This window comes from Convolutriloba macropyga, chromosome 14, assembly GCF_964194025.1.
Source record: "Convolutriloba macropyga chromosome 14, txConMacr16.3, whole genome shotgun sequence".
Classification (NCBI taxonomy): Eukaryota; Metazoa; Xenacoelomorpha; order Acoela; family Convolutidae; genus Convolutriloba; species Convolutriloba macropyga.
This window is the reverse complement of record NC_134481.1, coordinates 29,218,367-29,238,471: the sequence shown is the minus strand read 5'-3', so window position 1 is coordinate 29,238,471 and position 20,105 is coordinate 29,218,367. Positions and strand designations below refer to the sequence as shown.

The 20,105-nt window shown below is 37.5% G+C and overlaps 2 protein-coding genes across 5 annotated transcripts in view; both read left to right on the top strand.

Moving 5' to 3' along the window:
• LOC142353214 (uncharacterized) overlaps positions 1–20,105 on the top strand; it is a 712,302-nt gene that overhangs the window by 249,884 nt on the left and 442,313 nt on the right. The window lies entirely within an intron of this gene.
• The window catches only part of LOC142353233 (uncharacterized), a 137,995-nt gene that overhangs the window by 86,779 nt on the left and 31,111 nt on the right, over positions 1–20,105 (top strand). For all 4 annotated transcript variants that reach the window (XM_075405465.1, XM_075405464.1, XM_075405463.1 and 1 more), the window contains exons 9-13: positions 11,616–12,179; positions 12,401–12,657; positions 12,932–13,048; positions 13,984–14,201; positions 14,567–14,684. In XM_075405465.1, coding sequence (XP_075261580.1) covers positions 11,616–12,179; positions 12,401–12,657; positions 12,932–13,048; positions 13,984–14,201; positions 14,567–14,684 — 1,274 coding nt within the window. The remainder of the gene's footprint in view (positions 1–11,615; positions 12,180–12,400; positions 12,658–12,931; positions 13,049–13,983; positions 14,202–14,566; positions 14,685–20,105) is intronic.

Sequence of the window (20,105 nt, the reverse complement as noted above, 5' to 3'; positions counted from 1 at the left end):
AATAAAACCGAAGCTTCAGTTCTAATTTAACAATTGTTTTATTGCTCTCGAATTAAGTTTGAGGCAATTATTGTAAACCTGTGTCTTTTTGGTGCAAAATTTTTGCTTGACCAATTTTGCGTTTTTCTAGAAAATTCTGTGACTTCTCAATAGACTTCTTCATTTTTGAGTGATTTCAATTGTTTTCATTGTTTAATGCTAATATAAAGGCGATTGTGAGCAGTTGAGGAGCAAAGCCGTTGTAGCTGTGTGATTAAGATGTCAGACTGGGTGTCGGGACAATTTACCCAATTCCATTTTACCCAATGCCATTTTACCCAATGCCACTTTACCCAATTTACCACATTGCTAAATTAACCAGAACGACTATTTAGCCGACTATAAAATAAATGGCCCGTGGGACTTGATATGAAACTATCACAACCGAATATGGGATTAGCCGATTATATAACTAAATGGCCTGTGGGACTTGATATGAAACTATCACAACCGAACATGGGATTATAATGCCCACAAATATTTTAAATCATCCTTCTAATAGCGACTGCTAATTTGTTATCGGATAATTGAATGAAAATATCAAAGAGCATTGGGTGAGTTGGTATTGGGTAAAATGGCGTAGGGTAAAATGTCATTGGGTAAAATGGAATTGGGTAAATTGTCATGTAACCGTCAGACTGCTATCATTGAGGGCGTGGGTTTGAATCTAAACCGTATAACGTAAAGTACCTGGTTTTTTTAGTTTACATATTTTAGGTTTTTTTTAAAATGAAGTAAGCTTGAATTTTTTATTGGTTTTTATTGAACGAAAAAGTTTTTATTGGATTTTATCTTATGCATCAGCAAGTTGATTTGTTCAATTCTCTATCTAAAGCACAAGTCCATTTCACAGCGTTTGCTGTTTGCCTGCTGGTTATGGTTTTTATTCGTTAGGGATATTCGAGAAATAATAGCTTTCGAGTTCGTGTAGGCATAATTCTCCAGGGTGATCGGATAAGATATAGAAGTGAAATATCTTGGTTTCTTTACCAAATTCATTTGCAAGACCGAATCTCGTTTGTAACATAGAAACCTAGAATTTTGTCTACCGCAGACTTTGTCAATACATAAACGGCGGTTCAAGTCAATCGAACTGTTTTTGCAAACTTTAATGACCGAGTTTTTGCCGCAGAACTTGAGACAAACTTCATACTATTTTGGGTGTCAAATAGGCTCGTAATTTTCGTTTTACTGTTGCGGAAAGCTAACTGCACATTCTAGGTTCAATTCTTGTAATAAATACCGATTGGTAATTTTCTTTAGCTGATATGTTCGATAACTGAACACGCTATGTTCAGTCATTCAAATCGTAAAATCCTATTCTCTTGCTCTAGTTTTACCAAAACCAGATTAGTATCTCTTTAATAGCACAGTACAAACTTTTACTCTGTTTCTCCTAATGTAACTCAGCCTGTTAATAAAGTGAACAAGTAAGCCGGTTAGCCAGAAGTTAAAACGGTCAGCTGTGCTATTTGGTAAAGTTAGCAAAGGTAGTTTTGAGCTTAGATTTTGAATGGAACACACGCACAATTTATTACACTGTTTACCTCTCGTTTCAAATTCGCCGCTTCAATCCTTATAATAAACATTCTGTTTCAATTATCATACAAAAGGCCTATATTCAATGTAGGTACTTTTGAATTCAAACCAGGAAATTTCCCGAAAATTTGCCCAACTTCTGTTTTTTATGGTAAGGCGCCCGGCCCGGGAATCCTTTGGAAATGGTGGTGTTCCGTACCGGTTCCGTGTTTGAAATATTTATTCTGAATATTGTTAAATAGTCGGAAGTCTTTCTTAGCCTGTTATCGCGTGTATATTTTCACGTGTCTATATGTTGTAACCGTATTACCATGCAGTTTCGCCTCTTTTACTTGCAGTGGTTTCTTCCGTTTCTTTCCAGGCTGCCTGCATATTACGCGTGGGAGAATCCAATTGTAAATTTGTGTTGTTTGGCGTTGGTTTACACAGACTGTTTTACCATGTCTAGCGTTATAAATCTACCGTGCTAATAGAATGTGTTGCTTTTTGTTGCTTATTTGTTACCTTCGATTTTGAAATCAGCTATTATTTTTGAAACAAAGCTTTTTGCCTCCGATTAGTCCACTGAACTTGCTACGAAGTGCTGAAAGGTATGAAAGGTTTTTTGATGCTTAATATCAGTTATTTTGTTTTTGATTTTGAATAGTTTGTTAGAAATCGCAATGTTTTCGCCTTTTAAAGAAAAGAAAAATTATTTGATCTTTTTTGTGAAAATCTGCTCAGCTGGAAATATTCAAAGAATACCTCCCCTGGTTATGGTGTTCTTGGTAAACAAAAGAATAAATGTGCTTGCTTTTTTAACAGGGATTTGAATTTAATGAGATATTTAATCGAAAAGGAAGTTGGTGACGGTTTTACGCCAAAAACTTCAGCTTTGCCGTTGGTGTAAATATGTAATGTAAATAGTTCACTGCTCATGTTTAAATTATTTACGTGATAGAAAGTTGCAGAATTTCATGCTCTGCCATTCAGTCTTATATTTTTTTGATGCTGAAAGAGTAAAAGCTTGCTAAGAAATCTGAAAATGGTAGCAGTGAAGAGTTATTCGAAGATTATCATTACAAAAAGGTGGCGCCTAAAGATTTTGATGCCAGCATTTGAGCTGTTAATCTGCTGTTTTTGGATATTTTACAATGAACAGAGTTTTCTTATTGTGATAGTTCAAATGATGCCCTTGTACTGTTTTTTACACTTACCATACACTTACTATTTTTTACTGGTAGGAAAGTATACTTTTTCAGCTTAAGAATATCTGTTCACATTTTAACGTAGCATTAAGGAAAAATTAGAGATTGAAAGTTTTTGGAGTTTGAAGAATAAATAATGATAAAGACGGATGAAAATTTCGATTCTGAGTTGTTTAGTTCTTATTGGTCGTTAATTCCTCTTGAACGAAGTTTGAAGCAATCAGTGTAAACGTGTTGATCATTTTTTTGTACTAAATTTCTGCTTGTACATTTTTGCGCTTTGATTCTTGTACATTCTGTGACTTCTTAAGTCACTTCATCAAACTTTAGTTCTTCATTTTGGAGTAATCTAAGTTCTTGTTCTGAAATAAAGTTCCTTGGTAAAGGCGAATGAAAGCGAAAATAAAGCAGAGGCATTGTGGCTGAGTGGTTAAGATGTAATATTGCCAACATGGAGGTTAGTTTATTCGAACCTCTGTGGGGCCGTTTTTGCGCCCATAAAACGTTTCTAAGCTGCAACCCTCTACATTGCAGCCGCGGGTTGTTCGAGCAGTTCATCAGACGCTAGTCGATCTGTTTGTCTTTGGCTTCATGGTGTGATATCCACACCGATTTGGTTAAATAGTTAATTTGTCGTTAATTTTAAGTAGATTTTTAATAGCCGCACAACGATAGCTGGGGCTATTATTGGCCTTCTCTTGGTTTTTTACAATTGAAAGAATTTGAATTGTATTGGGGCGCTGTCTTTAAGATCTGTTCACACATTTTCAAGATTTTTGAAGTCAAATTGGATTAGTCATTTGGGCACGCCGAAACAGGAAGTGGAGCGAAAAAGCGATTGGTTTTGCGGCGTGAATTTTTTTCGCTCTTATTTTAAAGTAGAGTGAGAATACGGTGTGTGAACAGAAATTCGCGTTCTCGGTAGTGGTTTTTTGTTCACATGCGGCAATTTCACTTCGATTTTTTACTGTTTTTCTCAATTTAATGGATCGGATTTTTTTTGTAATTGATTTTCCAATCCATTCATAGTTCATTCTAGACCTAGTTTTTTGTTTGTTTGAACCATTTCTATTTTTTTTATTTCGTCGTCAAGATTTTTGTTACGACCATATGACGTCACAATCACTTCAAATCTGCTTTTTGTTAATTTGTTCATGCAATTTCAACTGAAGTGCGTGTGTGATGTCATTTTTTGCTCTTGGTGGAGCGAGGTTTTTTGTTCATTGGCGTGATTAAAGTTTTGGTCACACTTGACTTACCTCACTCTCAAATTGACTTCCTCACTTTGAAATTGACTTTTATTTACTTTAATTCAAAGAGATAAGGTCAAATGGGTGTGTGTCACTCTAAATGAAATCTGCCCCTTGCCAACTGGAGATAGCCTATCCAGTAGAATAGCTAAAACCACAGCCAGAAAAAATTCCAATTCAGTCCGTTATATTCTTGGATTCAGTTTTAGGTTTTTCAGAATAGTTTTTGTCGATTAATTTAATAATACAGGTGAAGTGTGTTTCAAGGTTTCAGAGGAAGAATTCAGATAAAGAGCGGATGCATCTCTCAGTTGTCCTTATCCTTGTTTCTTTCGTCGGGTAGTCTATCGGGTTTTGCGAATCTTCTTAAATGCTTACCATTTTGTTCGTTTTTTCAATATATTATTAATAGCCGCCCTCATCTTCTCAGCCGGCTATTATAGCGCTCCTATTTTTTTACAATTCAAAGAATTTGAATTGTATTGGGGCGCTGTCTTTTTTTTTAAGGTCTGTTCACACATTTTCATGATTTTTGAAGTCAAATTGGAGTAGTGATTTTGGTCACGCCGAAACAGGAAATGGAGCGAAAAAGCGAGTGGTTTTGCGGCGTGAAATTTTTTCGCTCTAATTTTAAAGTAGAGTGAGAATGCGATGTTTGAACAAAAATTCGCTTTATCGGTAGTGGTTTTTTGTTCACATGCGGCAATTTCACTTTGATTTTTACTGTTTTTTCGATTTTTTGGATCGGATTTTTTTCTAAATGGTTTTTCCAAACCATTCATAGTCCGTTCTAGGTCTAGTTTTCTGTTTAGTCAATGAAAATTATTTGAATTGTACGTCAGGACTTGTCCTGCTATGTTTTTTTACTTCGTCGAATAAAAAAATCTTTCGCTTTACCTCATTTTGCCGCCTTTTCAACATTTTGCGTGAAATCTTTTTGACTTCTCTAGGCTAGTTTCTCTCTTCTCTCATTCTGCTAAAAGTGATTTTGAACATCAGTTGCTCAGCAAAGCAATTCAAAATGAACAGAGTCAGTATAAAAAATTGAAGTCAGAAATAGAAACGGGATAAACCCATAAAGCCCAATTTTAGATGCCCGCTATTTGAACGTCGGTCCTATAAGTATTAGTAACCTCTCTCTAATGCTTATTGTTATTGATAGTAGCCCCTGTAGCCTCTCTCTAAGAAACAGAAGTTTGTTCAACTACGAAATGCCATCAAAATAAATCGGACTTAAAAAAATGTTTTTGTACAAAAATCATTTTTTTTCAATATCTTCTGTTATTTCAATCCCAATCATGCTTATTGGAATCAACGGCGGCTATTTTCCGGCAATCTGCCGGGTATGTTTTTTTTAATTGAGGGGGATAATTGCGTGGTATTTTGAATTGTTACGTTCTTTGCCTTAACATAGACCTGTAATTGAATTTACTGCAGTAACTTCAGGTAGTTGCTTCATTATTTGCAGAAAAATCACTAACAATCTAAACGTCGCCTTTTGGCTTCAGCAGTTCTATTAAGAACCCTTGCTGCATAGATTGCTTGAACTTATCAGAAAATTGTCAAGAACCTTGCATACTTCATAGTTTTATCTGCATATTTTTGGTGTTCTCTGGTTGCAAATCGTTAAATTTATAAATGCGTGCTCCTGATTTGGCTTTGATGAAGCCATTCAATCGAGTGAGTTTCTTTTCGATTGAGTTTTTAAGTATCTTTTCTGATTCTTTTATGCATGGGTTCTACTTCTTCTAAAGCACGACCTTTTTCAAGCCTGTCGTTTATACTTGCGCACTCTTTCACAATTGTTTGTATCTTTTTCTGTCAAAGATTTTTTTTGTTTTCGATCCCCCATATTAATTTAAGTTAATTGTGTTTAATTACTCTCAAACAAGTCGAACCCTTTTGAATTTTTGTCCTCAAAAACGGTGAGGTTTAAAGCAAGTGGCTGAGCACATCCCTTAGAGCCTAACGTTTTACTAGTTTCTAAGTATGCGATTCACCGAACCTGTTTTAGGAGAGAATTTCATTGTGAAGGGCTGTTCTTAATCTTAACTTTAGCCCCCCCTCCTTAGTCCCCCTCACCTCACTAACACTCGCTCGTCCACCCTCTTCCACCTGGCCATTTGAACCCCCTCTTGTCGCTTGAACCCCCCCCCCCCCATCTCCCAATCTGCTCACCCTCACCCCCTAATGTTTGCATCTCTAAGCCCCAGCTGGCTACTCGTTTGAGAGCAATTCGTCCGAAGTTAGTGGGTTATTAATAGCCGCCGTCAGCCTGTCAACGGCTATTATTTAGGCGCTCTCATTTTTTTAAAATTTGCTTTACCTTTTGATCACGTTTTTTTTTGCTTTACATAAGTTTTACATTTTAGATTTACATACGATTTTCACGTTTTACTTTGACTTACTTCACTCACTGTTTCAACTGACTGTATTTTAAATTCTATTACGCATTCATTTACGCAATGTGGTGAATACCGTCAAAGTCAAAAGATCAAAAAATCAAAAGGGACAGGATAAACCGATAAAGCCCGGTCACTGAGAATTAGGTTATCGAAGTTCGTTAGAGTGTTTTCTAGCTGACATTGGTATTAAGCTTATTGGCTTTCAGTTTAGAAGCTGAACTTTTGTTTTAGAATCCAACCGTCAAATTAGAACATTTTTTGTCACTGAAAAAAACAGGAAAAAATGCGGTCAATTTATCTCTTTTTTTTCTGTTTGAATCCCGATGCGCGTCAACGGCGGCTAGTTTCCTGCAATCTGCCGGCTATGTTGTTGGTTTTGTTATGCTGTTCCTTTTGCTGTAATTCAAGTTGATCTGCGACTAGTTATCGAGGCTAAAATAATTGCATTTTTAGAGCTATTCTGGAGGTTTGAATGTTTTGGCAATTTGTTAACGTTTTCAGATCCATGAGTTAAAATTTTTCCATGAAAAAGTTGGAACATTACGTGCAAACGTACGTTTTTGAGCCTTCTTGTTTTTTCCATTTTTTTTTTTACAAAGGTTAAACTTAAGAATAGCAATTAAATGCAAAGCTTATTCATTGATAATGAAAAATACAGCTAGTGTTCTCCATACTTTAATCAGGTAAGAACGTAATTTAGTATGAAAAGTTTGAGCAGCTATCAATGCAACCATGTGCCTTATTGATTATTCGTCAATAAGACATACATCGTATATATCAAGCATAAAATTTGATTGTTTATTTCGCTTTGTTATTAGCCGCGAAGCGATGGCGGCTATTATTGGGGACATCGTGGTTTTTACAATTCAAAGAATTTGAATTGTATTGGGGCGCTGTTTTTTTAAGATCTGTTCACACATTTTCATGATTTTTGAAGTCAAATTGGAGTAGTGATTTTGGTCACATCGAAACAGGAAATGGAGCGAAAAAGCGAGTGGTTTTGCGGCGTGAAATTTTTTGGCTCTAAATTTAAAGTAGTGAGAAAACGGTGTTTGAACAAAAATTCGCTTTCTCGCTAGTGGTTTTTTGTTCATATGCGGCATTTTCACTTTGATTTTTACTGTTTTTTCAATTTTTTTTTTGGATCGGGTTTTTTCTAAATGGTTTTCCCAATCCATTCATAGTCCGTTCTTGGTCTAGTTTTCTGTTTAGTCAATGAAAATTCTTTGAATTGTACGTCAGGACTTGTCCTGCTATGTTTTTAATTCGTCGTCTCCATCGGTGAACTTACTACTTAACTTCTTGGAATTGTCTTTTTCAATGACTTCAGTGACTTCTACTGCGTTGCAGTTAAAATTTGTGCGCGTGACGTCATTTCTGCTTTTAGGTCAATTGCGTGACTCTCTCTCAAAAAAGACTTCTAAACTCACTTATGGAACTTTAAATTTTATGAACGTTTACTAGTTGAAGATCAATAGTGTGCATCTAAGTAGTGCCATACTTATATGCCCTAATTCTTGAGTATTAGTCTGAGTTTTTGATTACGGATATCAATTTTAAAAGAGCTCTTTAAGGGCTTTTTCTTTATAGACCGTATGAGTCATGCAATTGACAGTCCAAATCTAACCCAAAAAGTCTAGTGGTCTATTAAAGGACTGGTGGTCGATCTGTCTATCTTATTTCTTTAGTTGTTTCAATTCATGGAAGGCCACAAGCGTCTATCGCGGCTATTTTCCGGCAATCTGCCGGCTATGTTTCTTTTTTTTTACTTACCAAGCCAATTAAGGTAGTGGATTTAATCGTGACATTTCTTACAGCCAAGAAAATGGAGAGGCTGAGCATCTCCAATTTATTCTGCCTCTTATTGTTAGTTTGCTCAATTCTTGGTCCGAGAGAAGTTACGAGTCCCTTCCATTTTGTAGGAAATTGCCCGTATAGAGGAACCTGCAAACAGCTGTAAGTTATTTATAATAAGAATCATGTTTATTTCCGTCTGGATCTCTGGGGCCAATTTTATGCTACATGGAAAGTAATAAATTATCTACATAGTCACTTGTCAACTGTTTAGGTTGAGTTGGGTCCAAATTTTGGAGAAATCGCATGTAGAAATTGTGGCTCACTTGTTTATTTATTTTAAAACTAAGCGTAGCAATTAAACAGCGAGGTAGATTTTGACCAATTTGGGCAGAATCACATTAAAAACTATTTCGCTCCTACCTTTTGGCAATACTTCAGCATGAGGATGATATGATTGATGTTCATATTGAGAGTGACATCAGAAGTCAGCTGAGCGTAATTTTGTTACCTAACCTTTACAAAGACCTCTGAGATGACCCTGATATCTATGGAAACATCAATTAATCAAAATTCAACCAAATATTTTTTACAAAAACGTATTTTTTTTAAAAAATGTAATTTTGTTGTAAAGCAATTCCTCAACTCTTTTTATAGCTGCGAAGCTGTAAGCTGAGCGTAGCTATATTGCGGTGCTCTTGGTTTTTTACAATTCAAAGAATTTGAATTGTATTGGGGCGCTGTCTTTTTTTTTTAAGATCTGTTCACACATTTTCATGATTTTTGAAGTCAAATTGGAGTAGTGATTTTGTTCACGCCGAAACAGGAAATGGAGCGAAAAAGCGAGTGGTTTTGCGGCGTGAATTTTCGCTCTAATTTTAAAGTAGAGTGAGAAAAAACGGTGTTTGAACAAAAATTCGGTTTCTCGGTATTGGTTTTTTGTTCACATGCGGCAATTTCACTCTGATTTTTACTGTTTTTTTGATTTTTTGGATCGGATTGTTTTCTAAATGATATTTCCAATCCATTTACAGCTCATTCTGGGCCTATTTTTTCTTTGAATTAAATTTTCATTTCTCGCTAGTGTCTTTTTTTGTTCACATGCGGCATTTTGACATTGATTTTCTGTTTTTTTTTCTTATTTTTTATCTGATTTTTGTTAAAAATGGCTTTCTCAATTCACTCATAGTGCATTCCAGGTCTAGTTTTTCTGTTTAGTCAATGAAAATTCTTTGAATTGTCCGTCAGGACTTGTCCGGCTATGTTTTTGTTTCGTCGTCTGACGCTCTTTTTTCGTTTTACATTTGTTCACACAGCAAAGCTGAAAGTCAAATTTTCTGAATGACTTCTTCCTCTCACTAACGGCATTTGCGCGCGTGACGTCATTTCTCACTCGCTTTAGCGAAAGTTTTTAGGTTATTTGCGTCATTAGATTTTGATCATACGTGACTTATGTAAACTTTTGCACTTTAAAACTTAGTTTAATTTGAATTTTTTTAAGGTCAAAGGAACTCATATGTGCAGTAAAGGTCCCTAATAAGAGGCTTCTGTGGAATGAATTTTAACAAGCTTTATTAATTTATCGCTGAATGTTTTTTATCCTAGTTTTTTGAGCGGCGTCATTTTTTTTTTCAATTTATATCTGTATCTGTTTCTATCTCTATTATATGGCACGCAGGTCTATTCTTTCGCAGCTATTCCGGCAATCTGCCGGCTATGTTGTAAATATTTAATCCTGGTTTTGGTGGAATCCACGTTACCGAAAAGTGTCGTTACTGCAACCAAGTGGACCCACGGTTTTTAAAATTTCTTCAAAAAGACGATCGGTATCTCCATGGCAATCAATCAATCAAAATTTTAGTTCTTTTTATGCAGTCGGCGTTTATGTAAGATGCCGTTCTAAAACGATTCCCCAATGCTAATTCCATAGGTTGCTCTTTGCTCTTCATAAGATTTTGAGACTTTTCTGAGGTCATGGAAGTTGTCATAAAGTGTCGTTACTAATTAATAGCCGCCGTCAGCCTATCAAGAGCTATTATTTAGGGCTCTCCGTTACTATTCATAATATTTGAATAGTATTGGATCAAATTTTTAAAGTAATGTTTACCCAATTTTATGATTTTTGAAACAAATTTGAGTAGTGATTTTGGTCCTGCCGAAACAGGAAGTGTTGCGAAAAACCGAGTACTTTTGAGTTAAATTTTGTCACTCTTATTTAAAAAATACGAGAAAACGGTGTTTTTACAAAATTTCCCTTTATCGATTGAGATTTTTTGTCGCATTTTGTCTTGTTTTTACTGCATCGGTTATTTAAACGCTTCTCTGAATCAATTCCTTGTCATTTCTAGGTCTAGTTTTTTGTTTAGTCAAAGATTTTTTTTGTAATTTTTCGAATTGTGGTTCAGGACTTGTCCTGCTGTTTTTTACAGTTCAAAGAATTTGAATTGTATTGGGGCTCTGTCATTTTTAAAGATCTGTTCAAACATTTTCAACATTTTGAAGTCAAATTGAAGTGATGATTTTGTTCACGCTGAAACAGGAAGTGAAGCTAGAAAGCGTCGTAGATTTTTTCACTCAAATTTAGTCGAGTGAGAAAATTGGTGTGTGATTAACAGTTCGCTTTCTCGATTGTGTTTTTTTTAACAATTTGACAATGACTTTGATTTTTGCTAGTTTTTTTCATGTGGTTTTCCCAATCCATTTGCTGTCCTTTCTAGTTCTATTCTCTATTTTATTCAATGAAAATTCAATAGTGTCTTAACTTGACCTATGTTTTTTTCTTCGAACAAAAATCTTTTTTGCGTTGTCTTAGTTCACAGCTTGTTCCTTTTTTTTTGCGTAAAATCATTTTGACATCTATGTGTGATTTTTGTTACCTACATATGACGTCACGACCTTTTGCAAATTTAGGGTCGTGGTCAGTGGTTAATTGAATTTTGCGACTTGTCATACTATGTTTTTTATTTCGTAAAATTTTTTTGCGACTATATGACGTCATACTCTCTTGAAGTCTTCTTTTTGTTCATTCATTCATGAAATTTTGACTGAATTAGTAGGCGACGTCGATTTTAACTCTAAGTGGAGCGAGTTCTTGTTCATTCGCGCGATCCAGTTTTTGATCGGAAGCGACTTACCTCACTCTCAAAAATGACTTTGCGCACTCTTAAAATGACTTTTCTTCACTTTTATTCAAGGAGATCAGGTCAGCTGAGTGTGTGGCACTCTAATGGAACCTCTTACTGCTTCATTCTGTACACAGTGTGGTCAGGGGCGCCTATTTTCTGACTATTGCTGGCTTTATTTCCATCTAGACCTGTTATTAATATAATTTCCTGAAACACAAAAGCTCAGCAAAATTTACCGCTGTACTAATTGCACTAATTCCCGATTTTTTTTTTCAGACCCAAGGTTTTATCGAAGTCCCGGTGCCCACAGTCAATTTAGTCAGCAACCTCGACAACAGCCAACAGATTCTGATTCGGTCAAAGGATCTGTTTCATCTCGTCAGTTCTCAAACGGAGGAGCAACAGGTGGCAGTTTAAGTCACCTTAGTGGACCTTCAGAGAGTGCCTCAAAAAGACAACCATTGGGAAGTCAGCAGGCCTTGAACGATAACAGTAGCAATCGGGTCCCATTGAGTTCTAGACAGAATAACGGTAGCACGAGAAGTTTGAATAGCAATAACATCGCCGCAATGCAAGTTCAAACGTACCCACACCAAAACAGCTATCATAATGGAGGCTATGCAGGTGCGCCTAACCACCCCGGAACCCTAATGATCGACGCGTCATCCCCACAACCCCAATTCGGTAACAGAATGAGCCCCATGGAGTCTATGGGCCAGCACTCACCCAGCGTGCATAGTAGGTCACAGTACCCTCCTCCTGGAAGTGGATATCCTCCCCCTGTGAATGCCAGTGGCGCTCCTATGGTGTTTGACTTGGGAGAGAACACACACGGAAGAGGTGCGAAATTGAGCATTCGTTATTAGAAGTATAACTACGTGTAATTTATTACACTCCAATTATTCAACTAAGCTTGCAGATCCACATATTCAGCGTCAGTTTAATTAAAGGAAAATCGCTAAGAACAAAAACATTAAGAGAAATATAAAAATTTTCCGAAGCTATTCGAAGGGCAAGCTTAAGACCAATTAAATTGTCTATTGAAATAAACTTGTGTTCAGACCAGCGGTGGAGAAACCCAACCCTTATTGAAATCCTGGACTACCTGGACCACGAAGATCCCAGGATAGTGCTGAACGCTACCGGATACTTGCAGCACCTGACGTTTGAAGACCAAGCGATGAAGGTGAAGACGAGAGAGAACAACGGAGTCGTCATCATTGCCAGGATGCTGGAAGAGTCATCGCCAGAGCTAAAGAAGAATCTGTTGGGAATACTTAGGAACATGTCATTCGGAAAAGGAACAATCGAGAACAAGGTTAGGATTCAACTTAATTAGTGACCTGGTCTAATTAAAAGTATGCCTTTTCTTCCAAGATTGTCAAATTTTGAAACATTTGATCATTGGAATTTCGACAATTGGTCAAAAGCTGACCCTGTAATGTTCTACAGGACAACTCCTTTCTTGTGGAACGTTTGTATACAGTAATTTCAATAGTTCGGCGAAGGTGAAATGTCAATTTATATTTCCTTAGTGGTGAATTGAGGAGTTAAAAGACAACTAATTTAATGATAACTATAACTTGTTTCAGTTGGCCATTCAGAGACACGGCTGCATCCCCATAATTGTGCGAATTCTGAGAACTTCCAAAGATCACGAGATCCAAGAGCTCTGTTGCGCAGTACTTTGGAACATCTCATCTGAACCGGTACCTTTTGGGCTGTTTACCTTTCATTCAATTTTTGATGTTTTCGCTAAGCTTTTGCTGAGCAGGTTTTTGAAAGCTCGCAGAATTTAATCTCAGCCAAAGTTTTCCTGAATTCTCCAGGATGTATTGCTGTCGTTTGTATCAAATTTTCTTAGATGCATTACTGTCAATTGTTTTATCAGTGATCACTCTCACGCAGTTACTGAATTCACGTCTAAGAAGTCATTTGTTGCAATAATTGATTTTCTCATTGTTGATAGGATTTTGTGCTTCATGTTTCTGGTCGCTAAATGACTTCTACGGTCTCTTAGAAAAGTTAAAATGGGGATATTTTCTCTGCTAGAATAAGAGTTGATTGCACTTTAGCTATTATCCGTTTGTTAAGGAATGCTATTCTACTTTAAACAAACTCGATACCTTTGTGGTATGATTTTTCAAGAGAAGAGTTGAAATTTCTACATAAAACTCTCTGTTTTCCTGTTCCTCGTGATCGGTATCTGTTTAAAGGGTCTATTTTGGTGCTGTCTACTGGGGTGTTAATCCTACATCGAATATCAATTAATAAATCTATTCCGTCAAGAAGTGTTGAAATAATGAAGTTCGAGATATGGGTTCTTCGGGATCCCAGAAATGATGCTGCAAAGTTTTCAAAATGACTGTTGACCACCTTTATGCATCAATTATCAAATTAGCGATAACAGTGATAATGAAGCGAAATAGTAGAATGGCATGATTGATTAAATTGGAGTCAGTCAAGAGACCTCAGGGGGCTAAAATTAAATCATTAATTCATGACAGGTGAATTAGCAAACACATTTGTTGGGGATCGGGTTCTCAATCAATTAGAGACAATCAAGCTATTGTTCTCCCCATTATCATCAGGTATGAACAAGGCAATTCAATTCATGCCTAAAGGTTTACTTGACACATTGTAGGACGTGAAACCGGAGATCGTGAGTGAAGCACTACAAGTGTTAGTGGATCGAGCTGTGGTGCCTGAATCTCATTGGCTGGAATATGAGAACGAGCATAACACCTACCTGGGCTCAGACAGTGCTACATTGCCCTCTAAGCCATCAACCCCCGCCAGTCCTCACACATCCATGCCACCAGAGTGGAGCATGCTCTTCAGAAATGCCACCGGCTGTCTCAGGTTGGTTCGGTTTTAGGAGGATATGTTTCAGGATCTGCTCTTTCCACTATTTGATATCAACAGGTCATTCGGAGGTTAATATTGGGTGTTTATCAATCGATTAATGAGAAAATGCTACTATGAAATTTTCTACCCGTTGTCTATATGCAAGCTATCCATGCATGAATTAAAATTGGAAATCTTCCCTGATTTAAATTGATGGAGCCAAATTTTCTAGGATCTCTAGCTAATAACTGCAAACGTTGTTGTAGGAATGGAGGCATTTTTATATTATGACTGCATGATATTTGCTTCAGAGTAACCCCATAATAGGTGTGAAAGATTAATAGAGGTGAGATGGTATTTATACCAAATGTCTGTTTTAGAAATCTGAGTGCGGACAGAATGGACTACAGACAGACAATGCGACAGACGAGGCACCTGATAGATGCCCTGATCCACGTACTCAATCTGTCCATATTGAAGAATGAAGTCAGCGGAAGGGTCAGTCATAATTGCTTTTTTAGCTTAATAGTTAAGAGTGGCCAACATTGGGTAATCTAACAAAGATACCTCAGACGAAGAACAAAGTCTTTAAAAAATACATCTATCATTTGGGCCGAATTCTGTCTGAACTCAAATATATTAAATAGCTGAGAGGAGTAATGGTGACGTATTCGTAACCTTCGAGTCGTAATAAAAACGTCACCATTACTCTTCTTCGTTTCCTAAAAAAGACAGTGCCCCAATACAATTCAAATCCTTTGAATTGTACTGAAAAAAAAACCAAGAGTAGACTTGAAATAGCTTGCTATCAAAGCTATTTAACATATTTGCGTTCAGACAGTATTGGAGATGTATTTTTAAACTGATTTTTAAAAGAGAAAATGAAACGCGTGAAAAAATTTGGAGCGGTCTAAGTGTGGAACAAAATTTGAGAAAGGAGTGAAAAGATAGTGGTTTTTGTTCATACTGCTGTTTTCGAGATCGAGCTGATTCTTTGTTCACGCACAGTGCAGCTTTTTCTAACCGTTGGTTTTTTATAGCCGCGAAGCGATAGCTAAGGCTTTCATGGAAGCGCAGTAGTCGGTTGGAAAAATTGAGAACTATTACTTTTATTAAATCATTGCTTAGCTACCGAATCAAATCGTGACTCAAATCTTGTTACTATCCCGAATCAAATCTTGTTACTATCACTTGTGTTTATTTCCATTTTCATCATTGTCAATTTTGCGGGAGTTTTTAAAAACACGACCTTGTTGGTAACAGTCCCCCTCGTTTTGGCGTTGTAGTCAAAACAAAAAGGGTTAATGATTTGTTGAATGTTGTGAATGTGGTAACTGTTTATTAAACTGTTTAGTAACTGTCTTGCTTCGAATTTGTCTGTTCCGATTCAATAATTACAAGTGCCAACTTGTTTACTGGTCTTGTTTGTTTTCCGAACCCAGTTCTGATTTCGCATGATCTAACTTTTCCATAAATGCTGTGAAACAACATTTCCACTATACGGACGGGCCAAGTACCTCATGGAGTCATGTTTTCTAATATCCATACAAGGTGACCAACGTCGAGAGGCTTCTGATCTTTGATCCATCTGGGTCTCCTAGCCATTGTGGGTATGAACTCGCGCAGGAGTCGTGTCCAGAATTGCTGTGAAAGGGCAATACACTTCCAGTCCTTGTTGTAATCTTTAGTGATTGACAATAATTACGCCAAACTTTTGTGAGGTTGACCGACAAGGAAATTGTTTGGCGTGATTGGGTGATACGACAAACCGTCGTCCGGAACGTAAGTCAGAGGCCTGCCGTTGAGGATTTCTTCAACTTGAGTTATAAACGAGTGAAAACTTTCTTCGGTCAACGTTTGATAACTAATCACTGAGTAGAAATTTCGTTTTGAGGACTGCGCAAGTCTTTCCCATGCTCCGCCGAAGTGGGATGCGTATGGTGGAATAAGTTTACATTTGATTGTGTCTTTCAGTAATCGATCACTGATTTTCTGCTGGTCGAATTGGTTTATTTTTGTAATAAGTTCACGGGAGGCGCCCACGAAATTTCTACCATTATCAAAGACAATGAGGCGAGGGTTTTTCTCGTCGGGCAGTTAATCTTGTTATCGCTTGAATGAAATAATCAGTGCTTAATTGATAACTGGTTCTAGATTAACTGCTCTTGTGGTAAGGCACTTGAAGATGAAGGTGTATCTTTTTGGATACAGGTTTTCGCTGGTCTTTATTGAGAATGGACCAAAAAAATCTACACCTGTATTTTTATAAATAAAGTTTTCAATGTTCGGAATTCTAAAGTCTGGCAGAGGTGCCATTTGTGGTTGCATTGCTACTGCGTTTTGTCGACGGCAACCAAAACACACCTTAATTTTTGTTCGTAAGTTGGAGCGAAGGCTGATCACAAAGGAATGCTGGACAATGAAGCGGCGATGGCCGAGTCCTGTATATCCATTGTGGTTGTGAATATATCTAAGCATAAGAAAAGTTATATGTTCTTTGCCGCTTAGATTTATTCGTGTTTGCATGCTTTCGTCTAGGTGATTTGCCTTAGCAAGGCGTCCATTTGCTCTTATAACTCCGTCCTTGGAATTGAAAGGTAAGAATTTTTGGTTTTAGCGTGTGCTGGAACGCTTTTGTGTTTGCGAAGACAATCCGATTCTTCCTCGAGTTCTTTGAAGTGTCGAAGTAGATATATTTTGCTCATAGGGACTGTCTTTGTGGTGAGGTGGAAACTTCTTGTTGTAGTTTTGAGGTTGCTGATGAACAAAATTACAAAGGCGAAAACTTGAGCTTTTCAAAGCTTGGAAACCTTTTGGGATCAATGAGGGGCTGGTTTGCTTTTGAGAGTGATTGAAGCTGCCAAATGATTTTTTTTGGGATGTTTGTCGGAGGCCACATTGTTGGGTCAAGCTTCAAAAAAGAGGCCCGTTAAACCAACGACATTCAGTTTTGAACTGTTTTAGTTTTAGCCCTCTTGTTCCGTCTTCAGCTGTAATCAAGACTCCTGGATTATGACGCCAGTCTGATGGTGAAGATGCTTGTAGAGTTTCGGCAACTCTATTGGCTACGTACATTTTGTGTCCTTCTTTGGAGTTGTAAATCCATTTTAGTTTCGCTGCGCTGTCTGGCATAAATGTGGTTTTACCAATTGTTACATCAAGTTGTTGTTTTATGAAATGGGCTACCCAAACTCAATGAAAGCTGTTGCCAATTCTAGTTTAGATATACTTTGCTGTCGAATTGGGGCAACTTTTGCTTTGCCAATTATAAAACTGATTAAACAAGTTGAATCGGTATGCTCTGTTCTTAGATATGCTGCGGCACACATTGCTGTTAGAGAAGCGTCGCAAAAGATATGTAAAGTAGATTCTTTATTGGGTGCTTGTCAATGAACAGGAATCGTGGTATTTCGATACTAGAAACGTTTGATTTCTGTCATAATTGACTTCAGGGTTGCATCAAAGCTTTGGTAAAGGATTGTCCCATTGTTTTCCTGAATGCCAGATGTACTGCACGATTGTTCTTAATCGCACGGTGAAGGACTCAATAAAGTCAATTTGGTCGTAGATCGATGAAACACTTTTCCAATTTTTCCTCTGGGTGGGGTTCTCTAGACTAAATTTTTAAATGTTCTGCTGTTAATAACAAAGGAGTCTCTAGACACAGACCACTGTATTCCTAAAACTCTCTCGGTATCAATTGTTGATATTTGTTTGTCTAATTCTCCATGTTTTGGAATAGGCGGCAGCATTGTATGCTCTTTTGTATCGTTAGGGTTTTGATCCTCTTGAGGGATTGACCTCATTGTTTCGAGTGAATTGGAAGACTACCTTAGAGGTTGAAGGGAACTGCTGACAATTGTCCTCTGCTGTTCGTCGTAGGGCGAAATTGCAACACGTTGTTGAGCACGTCGCTCCAAAAATGTGCCTCTTAGATTGGAAACAAACTGTCTTTTCTTTTTTCCATAGAAATCGTAAAAATTTCGTCCTATAGTGGATGACCTACTTGCTTAAACATACCTTCAATGTCTGCAGATATGGCAACCTTTTTCTGCCTTAATCTGTAGATAAACACCGGTCAAGTTTTGCATCAAGTCAGGCCCTGGCTTGAGTTGACTAATCAATGAACCTCCCAGGATATTTTGATGCTGCATTTAAAATTTTCTAATTTTTTCTTTGTTAGGGTTTATGACAGGGTGATGCGGGATTTGCCAAATGTTTGAACTCGTTTTATCTAGGGGAACCTCTTCAATGAAGTTCTTTTTCTGATCTTCTTTGATCGTTTTTTTTTTTGTATTTCGCTAGCAGTTCCGGATCTCTCTCTAGGCACTTATCTAGCGCGTTGAGTTGTTTGGCGGCCGGGGGAAGTTATTTGGCAGGTCAGAATTGTTGTTCCATAGAAGGCCAACATGGTATTGTCCTTCCTTTAACTCTAGAGTGGATGCTAAAATTTCTGATGCCCGTTTATTGCTCTCTGGTTTTGTGACGTCCTTATTGGACGGCAAGTTTTCAACTTTGTACCTGTTGCGTACTTCGTGGTATGGAATGTCGTCTATTTCGCAGCACTCTGTAGACTCACTTTTGACTATTTGAGATTGACATGTTACTGCTGAAGGCAGATCAGTTTTGCCTGACGCAATCCGTCAGAGTTCTGCCTGAATAGCTCTTGGTGTGTTTGGAGGACCGTAGTTAATCTATCTAGGCGCAATGAGGTCAAAATTGTCACATCCAATGAAAATAGAGATTTGGTTGATACCATCCCTTCAGAGTGTTACGGGAAGTATCTGAAGAAGTGATGGACGTCCATCTGATGCAGTGGGACTGCATTTTGTTGAATTTGCTGACTGACTCGACTCATGTAAATGTGTATGATGACGTTTGTTGAATTTCTACAGCTGTGCGTTGATGGGCATTTCTTTGAAAGTCCTAATTTAAGGCAATTGAAACAGGCTTTCAGTTGCTAGATGGCGTCCTTACGCTGCTTAAAGGACATGTTTTTGAACTTTTTGCACAAATATATTCTGTGGTCGCTGTCCTCGAATAGACACTTTGAACCTCTGCAGGTTCCTCTCCTAACTGTGCTAGCTGATTTCTGGAACTCTTTAACTGTCTTTGATTTTGACTGCGTTCTTTATTAAAAGTTGAAATTGGCTGCATGAAGGAACTCTTGCCTTGCGTGGATACGTATCTTGGTGTACCTTGAAGTTGATTTTGAGCATATCTAGAGTGGGCATGCCCATAATGAGTGATTGCGTCCAGGATTTGTTGAGTCGTTTTTGATCAGCTTGTTTTGGGAAAAGGGTTCTAAGTTCTCGAAGGTTTCGGCAGTTAAAGAGCCATTCCGCGAACTGCTCTAAGGAGGAAGATTCCATCTGATTTTGTGCACCATGTTTGCTCCAGTCAATCAGTTGGTTATAAGGTAATTTTTGTATTGCAACTTGCGTATTCATTGTTGATTTCAGATAATGTTCGTATTCCAGGCGTGTAAAAGTATATACCAAGTCGTTTATTAAAATGCTAAAAGTCTTTTGGCGCGCTGGGTTGAGGGGCTTGGAAACGATGCAAGTTTTTCTGAATATGCATTGCCGATGGTGCCTGCCTTGCCATGTGTTTTTGAGGTCGGCTAAAGCTTGGTGATAGCATTGTCCATTGCATACGTAGCCTTTTACTAAGTTCTTTGCCTGTCCAGTGAGAGTGAGAAGTGATTGTGGGTGCTTCATCTCTTATGTGGTGCTGAGTGGCCTCGAATCAATGACAGACTCAAATAACTATCCAAGCTGTCCAAATCAGTGAATTGTCATTAAATGTGTCAAGTTTTAGTGTTGGGAGGCTTCTTGATGAGATCGGGGTAGTAATAAATTGTTGCCTCTGTGTGGCCCTGACTATTTGCCAGACTAATTGATGGTTGATGTTGATGTG